This window comes from Erpetoichthys calabaricus, chromosome 18 (genome assembly GCF_900747795.2).
Source record: "Erpetoichthys calabaricus chromosome 18, fErpCal1.3, whole genome shotgun sequence".
In the NCBI taxonomy this organism is placed as follows: Eukaryota; Metazoa; Chordata; class Cladistia; order Polypteriformes; family Polypteridae; genus Erpetoichthys; species Erpetoichthys calabaricus.
In genome coordinates, this window is record NC_041411.2 from 11,297,345 (window position 1) to 11,308,935 (window position 11,591).

Sequence of the window (11,591 nt, forward strand, 5' to 3'; positions counted from 1 at the left end):
ATTGAAAAGGATTCACCAATCACATTTTTTCTCTCCCATTACCACTTGTGATACCTGAACTTGAGATATCAGCATTTACAGAGACCAGATCAATTATCAGAGCTTGCTTGTCTTCATTAATTTAAAATGGGGAACTCCTTGGGATTTAATTTTATGTGTAGGGTGAAGTGAGGATGTAACTCGGCATGACATTTTAACTACCGGTATTTAAAAAAAAATTGCAAAGGATAAACTATGGAGTAATGCTACAAAAAACGTAATCGTAATTTCTGTTTAAAAATAACCAAATAAAATCTAAACATTGAAAACGGTTGTATAACAGTAATTTTTTTATTAGTGTAGACTTTTTAGTATGAAAACAAACATGAAATATAAATAGGCTAGAAATTAGCGTTAGTACTATAAGATTTCTATCTCAACATCTTAACCCTTTAAGCACGGCCCAGTCTCCTCCATGGCTGCTCCTTTGTTTTAAATTGCTGTAAGTTTTTGTTTCTCTCAATATTCATGTTTAGTATATTGAAGAGAGAGAGAGATTTTCTTCAGAATTTTTGTATCTGGAGAATGAATTATGTTGTTCATCTGTTTCATCATATTATCATTTGTTTACCCAAAACTGAACATTCTATGTTCTTCTTCTTAAGCATCTGAACACTTGGAAATGTAACAGAATTTGCAAGGAAGACCTAAAGTTGTTACATCAGACAAATGAACCCCTCTTTAGTTTGTGCAATCCAAAACCCTCGCTTTCATTCTTTCCTTGAGTCCAACTCCTCTGAATTAAGACAAAACAAAACCAAACGTGTTTGGTTTAATTGAGGCAAGATGCAGACTGGTTAGATGGAGTTGCTGGGTATGTCAGACTACTGATAGTCACAGGATTTTGCTGTCACTGCTCCCGAAAATGAAGTCTGCCACTGGAAATCACTGGAAAAGTGGCCCACTGCAGTAGACTGTAGTGTCCATTGTGTCAAGACTGTAAAGGCAATGGTAATAGTTATAGTAATGTTTGGAATACTGTATTTTAGCAAGAAAAGACTGAACTTAAAGTGAGTAAAGGAATGTTTTGTGTTTTCTTTTGGTTTGATGTTTTTTTTTAAATTTTATTTAAAGCAGTGCTGTTGTCGAGTGCCACACATGGGGCTGAGCTTAGAAGCCATATTGATTATGAATCGGTCACATCTGGCCAATACCCAATCTGCTTAGTAAGGTTAATGTTAATGCTGTTTCTGATCCAATCCATCATATTAAGTCAGTGGTCTATAATTAATTTACACTGCAAAACAAGTTGTGTTATTCACCTTTACAGTATTTGCCATTATTTGGCTAATACTAGGCAGTCATTTCTGTTATAATGAAAATCTATTAGTATTTTGAGTTGGTTTGTCATTGCTGTAGGACATTTTTCAGGTTAGTTATTTGAAACATTTGAAACAAAGTGTGGTGGGTTTTTTTCCATTGGTTACTCCTTTTAAAACTATGAGGCTGCAAGGTGGCACACCACCACCTTTAGATGTGATTGCTGCTGCCTGAACTTCCCAGTTGCTGTATGAGTATGTGAAAAGCTTTGATTCTAGTTTAGAAAAAATTAAGAAGATAGAAAATCACAAGGATCAAAACTCTTTAATACATAATGCAGAAGCGATTGAAAGATGATAAATATTCTGTAAAAAAAATTTTACTGTAACATTTTTTGTAAATGTCATGTTTTTCAACATTTTTCCATAGAATGCAGGTGCCTCCACTCCTCAAGTCTTACATGCTCAACAGAGGACTGTGACAACTCCTGCTGCTCCAACTGAGGTGGTTGCCATTGCAGCAAATCAGAGTGTCAGAACTGTCGCACCTGTGACAGCTCCAGCAGTAGTTTCAACCACTCTTGCTCCAGTACAAACTCAAACCAGGCCGGCAGTCACGCAAGTCCCATCAGGTAAAAAAAAGACTTGTTCTGTGTGATTGATGTTGTCTGGTTGATATAATATAAAATGACATAATTTGTACCTGCAGCTGCTGCACCGGGAATGCCTCTTCATGCTAATAAGCCTACACTTGCTCATGCCCAGCTCTTAATCAGACAGCAGCAGCAGCAGCAACAAGCAGCAGCACAGGTGCACATTCAAGGCCAAGTGCAGGCACCATCCACACAGATCAAGTCTCTGGGCAAGCCAACTCAGGTGTGTATAATGGAGCTCATACAGTTTACGTGAACCTTGTGCTCGATGAAGGAAGAATGTAGAGACAGTTCTCTAGTGTAGTGGCAGTTTGGAATTATTTCCAAACACTATCTTAATCTCCAGGTATACAGGTATGTTTAATTTTTTGTGAAGAATCTTCTCAGAATAGACATGGCATCCTTAACCATAAAGTTTGTGTGTATTTCTCTAATGGGTATGGACTAAAGTTAAGCACTTTTCATAAAAGCATGTATTTTAAAAATGTGTATTACTATGTAGGATCAGCTGTTAAAGCAGCAACAGACTCAGCAGCTTGCTACAATGGCGGGACCCAGAGGGGGTCCAGTCCTTACCAGTGCCGCTGCTGTCACCAGTCTACAAGTAACACGCATGGTGAGTAACTTTTTCCATTTTGTATTTACTTACTGTTAAAAACTGTAGCCTCTTAAGTCAGGGGTCCCCAACTCCATTCCTGTAGGGCTGCAGTGGCTGCAGGTTTTCATTCTAACCTTTTTAATTAGCGACCAGTTTTTGCTGCTAATGAACTTCTTTTTGCCTTAGTTGTCTTAGACACCTTAGTTTCTTCTTCCTTAATTAGAAGTTAAAGGATAATGAGACACAAAACAAGCCACCACATGACCAGCTCACCTGTGTCCATCATGCAGTATCTGAAAATAAAGAAAGGTGAAGGTCTCAGTACGGCTGATCTGCTCAGGTCACCAAAACATGTTGACGATGTTCTTAGAAAAAACAGAAAATCAACTGTTTTGGAAATATCTTCTGTGGCAGAGTGAGAGCAGCAACAAGCCATGGAATTCAATAACTTTTCATTAAGAAACTGGTTGGAGTTTGAAGCCCCCAAGTTAGCTGGTCACCTGTTGGCTCTTTTCATGTCTCATTTTTGTTTGGCTGTCATTTAATGAAGAAAAGAATCAGTTCAGAGGACTGAATCCTTAAAAACAGGGCTACCAAAATGAAGGGAAAGGAAGTTAATTATCAGTGAAAACTGGTCACTGATTAGGAAAAGGGTTAGAATGAAAACCTGCAACCACCGTCTTAGGATCACTGCAAGCAGTTTATAACTTATCTTTGTTAATTATCTGTTCAATGTGTATGTTATTTGATAGGTATTGAGTAATAATCCATTGTCAAGTCAGATTGTGTTTCACAACTTTGTGGTTTTTTTTTTTTGTCCCAAACCCCCCCCCCACCACCATATCTCTGACTGACATATAGCCGGCAAGAATGCCCACCACTCAGATTCAGTCACAAGGCCAGATCCCTACCCAGGCACCACAAACCGCTCAGGTCACATTGACCAAATCTCCAGTGGCTGTTGTGCCTTCTCCAGGAGTCACATTGCCTGTAACGATGGGAAATATCAGTGTTGCTATTGGGCAGTCACAGAAAGCAGGTAAGGTGAATGCTGCTGGGTCACAGAAGTCATTGTAGGACTCGAATCACTTGTTAGCACTTAACTAATTTTTAATTAAATCAGATAAAAGATTTTCTTGATACTGATAACTTCAGATCTTGAATTGTATTCTTCAGAGGTTTATTTAGAGTTAATGAATGTGACATGACGTGTTGTTGACTTCTCCCAGGAGGTCAGGTTGCATTCCCACCAACGCTTCAACTTCTGCAGCTGAAGAAGCAGGGAGCAGCACAGGTGGCTCCACAGCAGAAAGCCGTGCAGCCTCAAGTTGGACAAGGCCAACCTGCAGTCCAGCAGAAGGTGACTTTTTTTATTTTAATATAATACTGAAACCTTGCATATTGCTTTACAATGGTCATTTTTACATCTAGCACACAGCCTCCAGTAATCCTGATAGTTTATTATTGTTTTAAAATTGACAGCTGAACAGCCCAGTTAGTGATTTATATCATTAATTTTAAAATGTTTTTTGAAAAAAAGTGTCTTTTTAACATTTCAAATGTCATCTTTTCAGTCTTAAAACACTGTTTTGAATTTTAATCTGCAGCTTGCTGCTCAGTCTGCTCAACCCCAGCAAAAAGTGGCCTATGCAGCACTTAAAACACAGTACCTAGCGACCCCTGTTACCCAAGCACAGAAGTCAGCAGGAACGCAGCAGGTGCAGGCTCAGTTGCAGGTAACAGAACTTGTTTTGAATATGCTACACAGTATTAAGAGAGATTAGCTTCTGCGTCTTCATTGATTATAAATCCATCATTCTATAAAAATAAAAATTATTTTCAAAAGGTTGCAAAGCTTCCCCAGATTGTCCAGCAGCAAGCAATAGCGAATATCCCTCAGATGGTGCCTGCACCACAACAGGTAACAGTTCTTGGAAAAGATAATCGTTTTTTAAAATATTTGTTTAGAATATGTCTCATTAATATTTGGGATGATCACATATTTCTTGGTTTTGTTCTGCTTTTGGAATTTAATTTGTTAAAGTGTAATGTAGTCTTTTAATTATCACAAAACCTGAATTATACTAGTGGTGAAAGTGTAATGCCTACTTGTGGTTTTCGAAGGAATCTTCATACAGCAACTAATGTTGGACATTCTTCATATTGTTTATTATAATTGGCTAAATTCGGGATTAGTTCATTAACTCTGTGACAGGTGACTAAATACTAGGGTTTTTTTATTATGGGCACAGTTCACAGGGGACTTTATTATACATTATATCAGAATTGTAATAATTTGAACATGGATTGGTTCATGTACAAATCAGATCATGCCGGATAAATTAAACCTTGTAATACTCAAAATGTTTTGTTAATAAGAATCCATACACGGATTCGAAGTAGAATAAAGCAGTTAATATATGTTAAGATAACTGCCATTCCTTTAAAGTTAGTTTTGTCTTTTGTCAAATGCTGCCAAAGTAGACTACAGTAGCGCATGCTCCTCTTGTAACAAAATATGCGAATTCAGAAGTGGCCAGAATAATACTTTGTTATGTTGAATGTTAATGTGAATTGCTAATTTAGCTGTTCTTGTTTAGCCCACAAATCAGAAATTAATGTGGTTATCTTTTATGGTGAAGATCCAGAGAAAAGAAATGACACATCTCACTATGGCCAGGTTGTGAAGCCTATGGCAAGCCAACTTAACATTTAGAAATCTCTAAAATGTAATTTCGGATATCCTAAAATGAAGCTGACTAAGATGTCTGAACCTTGTTTCCAGATATCTCAAACTATGCTTGTTTATTTTCCCTTATTTGAAGAAATCTGGAAAAGTATTTGTGATAACATAAATATCTGAAAATGATGATGATAGATATGTTAAAATAATTTCATGTCTTTTTAAAGATGACAATGTTTTTTAGATATCTTGAAATCAAATTCAAGACCTCTTAATACATTTTAAGATACCTGAAAAGGTGCAGAAACCAAGAATCATGAAATTTAATTTGAGATATCTAAATGTATTTTAGATCTTCCAAACAGTCAATTTTAAGATATCTAAATTATATTTTAAGATATCTCAACACAACTTCTTGTGCACTTAGACTTCTCCAAAGGCTTTCTAGATATCTTAAAATAGCTTCCTGTCCATTTTCAGATATTCAGATAAATTTCATTGCAAGATCTATCAAAATAACTTCCTGTGCATTTTGAGATATTTGAATATCTTTTTGGGATACCTTAAAATAGGCACGGTGTTCCACATAAACAATAGGAATTTCTGCAGGAATTGATTTTGAGATCTCTCAATGTGCAGTGTGTCATTTCAAGGTAATAGGAAATGTATTTGAGATATTTGAAATTTACCCAGTTGGACAAAAACATCTGTCCATCTAAAAATGCATTTCAGATATCCGAAAGAACAACAGGTACCTGACATTGCATTTTTCCAGATGTCTTAAAGTGCATTTTGAGATCTCTCTAAATGTTACTTTGGCTTGAAATAGAAGCCATTATGTTGTGAGGATACATGACATAGGAAGTATGGAGTTGATCTCCTCTGCATTTTCACTGCTGTTGTGTTATTTCTGGATCTGTTTTATTTAAGAGCATTTTGCTATTAGCCAAGATATATTTCATACTCTCTTTAGTTTTAGAGATCTCTCTTCTCCCTAAGTGTCTTTTTTCTTTAGCCAACGTCCAACTATGGGCTGCTTGTATTAAATATTTTCCACCCACATTTGCTGTGTCAGTCTTTATGTTGAGCTGTCCAAAGAATTTATTCTTGTCAATTGAGATAGGAATAATAAATATATCTCCGTATTATAAAAGAAAATCGTGGGACGAGACTTTCTCGGAGATAATTTCAAGTCCCGCAAGAGAGAGTTGCCTGGCCCGGACCAAGTAGAATTGAAAACCTAGCAGGGTTGGGATCAGAAGACAAAGTAGAACGTCGTGAAGAGGTTCAAAAAACACTGGCACGATACACATACAGAGCAGATTAGAGATTATGTAAGTACTAAAATTCGAAAGTCTCTAAAAACTGATAGTAAAGATCACATTAGCGCAAACAAATGGAAATTATTACTTGGTGAAATAACAGAACAGCGAAGAGAACGAATATATGGATATAGATGATGTGACAGAAGTATGGAGATACTGTTCGGCTGTAAATTTGAAGTCGGAGACTTGTAGATCATCTAATTCATGTTGCCATCAGGGAAAAGTAGTGTTTCTTCCCAATGAAGAGGCGTATCCATAAGAAGTAAAAGACTTATTTGGTGAAAGTGAAATCCACAAATGCTACAGGCAAAATATCTGAATCTACAACAATCTGTTCGCATCATTCAATGCTTAAAACGTAGATTTACACAATTAAGGACCATACTCTATGAGAATCTATGGTCCTGCAACAATTAAACCTACTACACGTTTAATTTCAAAGAAAACCACAATTCAGTTAGGTTTATATTTATGATCACTGAGAAGCGATGCAACATACATTCGATCGTTTAACTCTTTCGATTCTATTAGAAATTCTACAGCCAATAATGGAAACAAATCCATATGTCCAAAAGTATCGCACTTTACACAATTTATCTGAAAAACATGGACAAAAGTTCTCTTGGATTTCTACAGTATATGAATCTGAAAGATCACACTAGCATATATAATGAACCAACATGTGACGAATTGTCAGCGATGATAATTTTGAAAGACAGATATCAGACAGAGTTGATATTCGTGTTTATCCAAAAGCACAGCATGATTTGTCGCAAACAGCAGATCTGGGAAATGCCTAACGTGTTGGTGTTGGCGAGCGATGCGAGCAGGGGGCAGATTACTCAATTTTTTCTTTTTGATTGATGCTTACTGATTTGTTGAATTTAACTTGAGCTCTCACTTGTGTTTGCCATCCCACTGTATTGTCAAGTACAGGACTGATTTGTATACCAATTATTTCCCCAAAGGGGATAGCCCCAGTGTACAGGCAGTTGTCCTAAAGGACCATTATAATGCAAGCGATGCCTTAATCGAATGGTCTAAAGTGTCCCATCATTTTCAAGACAAGCTTGTAATGCTGTTAGACTTTGACATTTCCGTCAGTGGCCCTCTTGTGAGCTACAGAGTATCGCTAGCTTCTTGGAGCTTTAACAACAGATGTTTGGCATTCCCAGAGTGTATGCAGTAAACTACATTTTGACTCTTCTCATTTGTCTTTGCCCAGACAATAGTGGTTTGTTGCATGATTGTGAGATCTATACACTGTATTCTGTATTTTCAGGTGACATTCGTGAGTTTTAATCGCTCTGGATTCCCCTGCCTGCATTTGTTGTTGTTGTATGCAGTATGCATGTTCTATTTTTGAATAGAATTGATATTAAGTAGCTTTGATCTAAGGAAATTGTTGGCAAATTACGTTTGAAGAATTAAACACGTTTACTATATGTATAAAATATACTATTAAACTATTAAACCTGGTTTCTTTTTTCATTCTTTATTCATAGATTCAACAGCCACAGACTGTGACGTTGTCCCAGGCTGCTGCCGGTGCCACCAGTTCTGGTCAGCAGCAGGTCCAGGTGATGTCTACATGTACCATGCCAACCCAGGTGGTGCAGACTAAGTTAATCCAGCAGCCCGTGGTGACTGCAACTTCCCCTCAGATTCAGACACCTCCTCCACACAGCCCAGCTCAGACGCAGGTAGCTTCTGATGCGCAGGCCAAGGTGCAGGTCAGAACTGCACAGGCTGTGCGGGGAAAGGCACCTACCAAACCTACCTAAGAATTTCCTGCCGTGCAGAAAACCTTAATACAGCATGGAATGGCAGAGGGATACTTGCAGTGAATTTATAACTGTCCGTTTCTAAAGAATGATGAGTGAAGCCCTTAATGCGGGCTTTCGTATTGGGGATTAAGTTAATGTCTTTTTCACAGTGAATTAATTCTGCTGCATATCCATAACATGACGAAGCAATCGGAACCTCTTTTCATGTCATTATGTACCAGTAAACCTTCTACTTGGTCCGTCCACGCTCTGCTCCTGTCTTGTGCTGGTTACTACCAGGTATGACTCGAGCTTCCTGCAGTCCTGATATGGAATATGCAAGTCTACAGAATGGTTGGACAGATGGATGTTGAGCTGCTGTTCGCGAGTAAAATGCTGTGAACCCTTTGCTATTTGGGACTTAATGCATATTCTTGGAGCGATGTTATTGAAAACAAACAGGCTTGGTTTTGTTGTCTGTAGTGGTCATACTTGAGTCACTGGAGTTGTTTTTGCCCAAGGCCTTCTCTTGTTGTTACAAATTATGACAGTACTTCTTACTGTACTTCACCTTTTTCTTCTGTCCTCATCTTTATCAGACGTTGTTGCTGAACTGAAGTGACTCAAGGTAGAGGTGGTCTAATAGCTACTATATATACACGCCAGCCAAAATCTTGCAACATTTGTATTGAACAGTATTTGCAAAAGTTGTAAAGTGCTGGATTGCATTCAGCTTCAGAGTCTGAGACCTTGTCCACTGGCAAATACTGAACATTCAGAGGGTGTTTTATTTGTATGCCTTTTGGTATATAATGAAGGTATCTGTGAAATGTGACCATTAGCCCTACTTGGATTGAACGGAAATAGAAATGGAAAATGGGCAATTAATAATGTCATTTAGACATGATGTGGATATGCACAGGAGTAAATTGCTTTGGGGTAATATGAGAGGGTTGGGGGGTCTTGGGACAGTTAGAATTGTGGATTATTTGAGGGTAAGGGAGACTTTACTACAAGACATGGGATATCTGTGTATGTGTTTTTTTTTGTTTTTTTCCTTTTTTATTTTACTGAAGAGTAATTCAGTTGTTGTGATAGAAACAGTTGTTAAGACATTCCAAATGTGGAAGAGTAATTTGTTTCATAATGGAATATGATTTTTTTTTCTTATTTTTAGTGACATTTGTTGTGTGTGCTTGTTCTCTCCCCTCTTTCTTCACTCCTCCATTGTCTTACAGTATTCATGCATTTCACCTTAAACAAAATATTTCTTTATTTGTATATGTTTGTATCCTGGTATTATAAACCAAACACTGTAAAGAAAAAAAAAAAAGACTATAAAGTAATGCATTTGTACTTTTTTTTGTTCTCCTTTTTAACTGTGTAAAGACTTGTCTCTGTTTTGTAAATATGTATCACTAATTGAGTTGTTTGCATTATAAAAGTATCATTATGGCTATCATTTAACTATTTTAAACCTGTAAATAACCCAGAAAAACAACAGATTTGTACTTGTAAAGCAGGCTTCAACATAGCTGTAATTCAGTTTTTTCAGCCTTGCTAAAGGCCTAATAAATTGTACATTTTTATAGTGCACTGTATTGATGTGCTTGATGTTTTTATAGCACTCCGGTTTGGAGGCTGTCACTTTACGTGCTGCACTATTTACCCCATCATTGTCTGCCTCTGATGCTACTCAGTGAATGTGCTGCTTTCCTTTTGTGGATGAAGCTCACTTTTACGGTGGCCAGCACAAATACTCTACCAAAAAAAACTGCAGGAATTTCAACAAGAATTCTGTCCATCCCAGTTAAGGCACCACTTATACTACAGTATGTGTTCTTGCATAAAAAAAGATGATAAAACAGAATACCAAAGTAGCTATCCTTGTTCTTTTGGTGTGTTCATATGCACTTTAGACATCTCCAGGGATTTGCTTTGTGTTTTCAGGGCTGGTGTGAAAGTTAAAGTTAACTAAACCAGAATGGATGAACCAATGACCACTCATCCCCTAGCCAGTTTGGCCATAGCTACCTGCTTCCTGATGTTGGACATGAATGAGCCTGCAGAGCAAAGAGCTTGAAATGAACCAGGTTATTAAAAACAAAATAAATAAAAAAGGACTTGGTTATGGGAGGTGACTTGACTGCAGATGTGTGGAAGGGAGTATCGCACATTTGAGCAATGTGAATGTTTCTGAACCTGGCAGGCTGTGCTTTGATGCTATAGGACCATAGCAATGAAAAGTCTGCCATGTCATGTTTTTGATAGAAATTGAAACCTTGTAAATTCTGATTAGCATTTAAAATGACTAAGGATAAACTAAGGGAGTGGCATTTCAAGCAACAATAATGTCTTTGTCCTGCTTTCATATGGTATTTTGGTAAAAGAGCTATTAATTTCTTTTAAAAACTTGAAACTGGGGGTTATTCCAAACATTTGACCGATAGTGTACATGATCTGCCCTGCGGTGGGCTGGCGCCCTGCCCGGGGTTTGTTTCCTGCCTTGCGCCCTGTGTTGGCCGGGATTGGCTCCAGCAGACCCCCGTGACCCTGTAGTTAGGATATAGCGGGTTGGATAATGGATGGATGTACATGATCTCTGATAATTTTAAGTACTGTAGTTCTAATGTGTCATTTATTATGAAATCTAATACGTAAAATACACAAATATATTAAATTTCCAACTCGATGTAAAAATGGCGAAACTTTTGAAAGATGAAATTAAAAAAATCTACCAATTTTGCATTAAACTGTGTCGAGGCTGTGAACTCATTGCAGAATTGGAGAGCACAGGATTTGGCCGGGGGTCCACGCTTCTGCCCAGAGTTGGAGTGACTCCACTAAATGACTTCGCTTTATGTTTTGTCTTGAGCGCAGGTTATCAAGAACAAATCAGACCAAAGCACAGCTTAATGGATCTATACAAGGGGGTTGAAATGTAATATTGTATTGCAAGAATTTCAATTTTCTGTTGTAACAAGGTCAGTCCGAATGAGGACGAGAAAGAATCCATACAGTGTTGAAGACGATGAGGGATAAAACTGGTGAGTATAAAGCGAACAAGAGGGAAAAAACCCAATATCTGTGGTGTGAGGGTCTTGCTTTTTTACGCACCTCCTTATTTCTGTCCAGAAAGTGAGGTGACGCCAGTCTCTCCCTTATCGTCACCAGAGCCATTCTGCTTGACACTAGACTTGATGGTGTAATTCAGGAGGTGCCCCCGTGTGTATCTACGTGTGTTTAATACTTTTACAGCTCATTTATC

At 37.6% G+C, this 11,591-nt stretch overlaps 1 protein-coding gene across 9 annotated transcripts in view; it reads left to right on the forward strand.

The window, feature by feature from the left end:
* ep400 (E1A binding protein p400) overlaps positions 1–9,919 on the forward strand; it is a 67,589-nt gene extending 57,670 nt beyond the window's left edge. For 8 of the 9 annotated variants that reach the window (XM_028824626.2, XM_028824628.2, XM_051920979.1 and 5 more), the window contains 8 exons: positions 1,729–1,930; positions 2,008–2,174; positions 2,454–2,567; positions 3,411–3,588; positions 3,779–3,909; positions 4,157–4,285; positions 4,396–4,470; positions 8,063–9,919. In XM_028824626.2, the coding sequence (XP_028680459.2) occupies positions 1,729–1,930; positions 2,008–2,174; positions 2,454–2,567; positions 3,411–3,588; positions 3,779–3,909; positions 4,157–4,285; positions 4,396–4,470; positions 8,063–8,341 (1,275 nt within the window). In that variant the 3' untranslated portion in view covers positions 8,342–9,919. The remainder of the gene's footprint in view (positions 1–1,728; positions 1,931–2,007; positions 2,175–2,453; positions 2,568–3,410; positions 3,589–3,778; positions 3,910–4,156; positions 4,286–4,395; positions 4,471–8,062) is intronic. The other variant, XM_028824630.2, reaches the window with a different exon arrangement.
* The last annotated feature ends 1,672 nt before the right edge of the window (positions 9,920–11,591 follow it).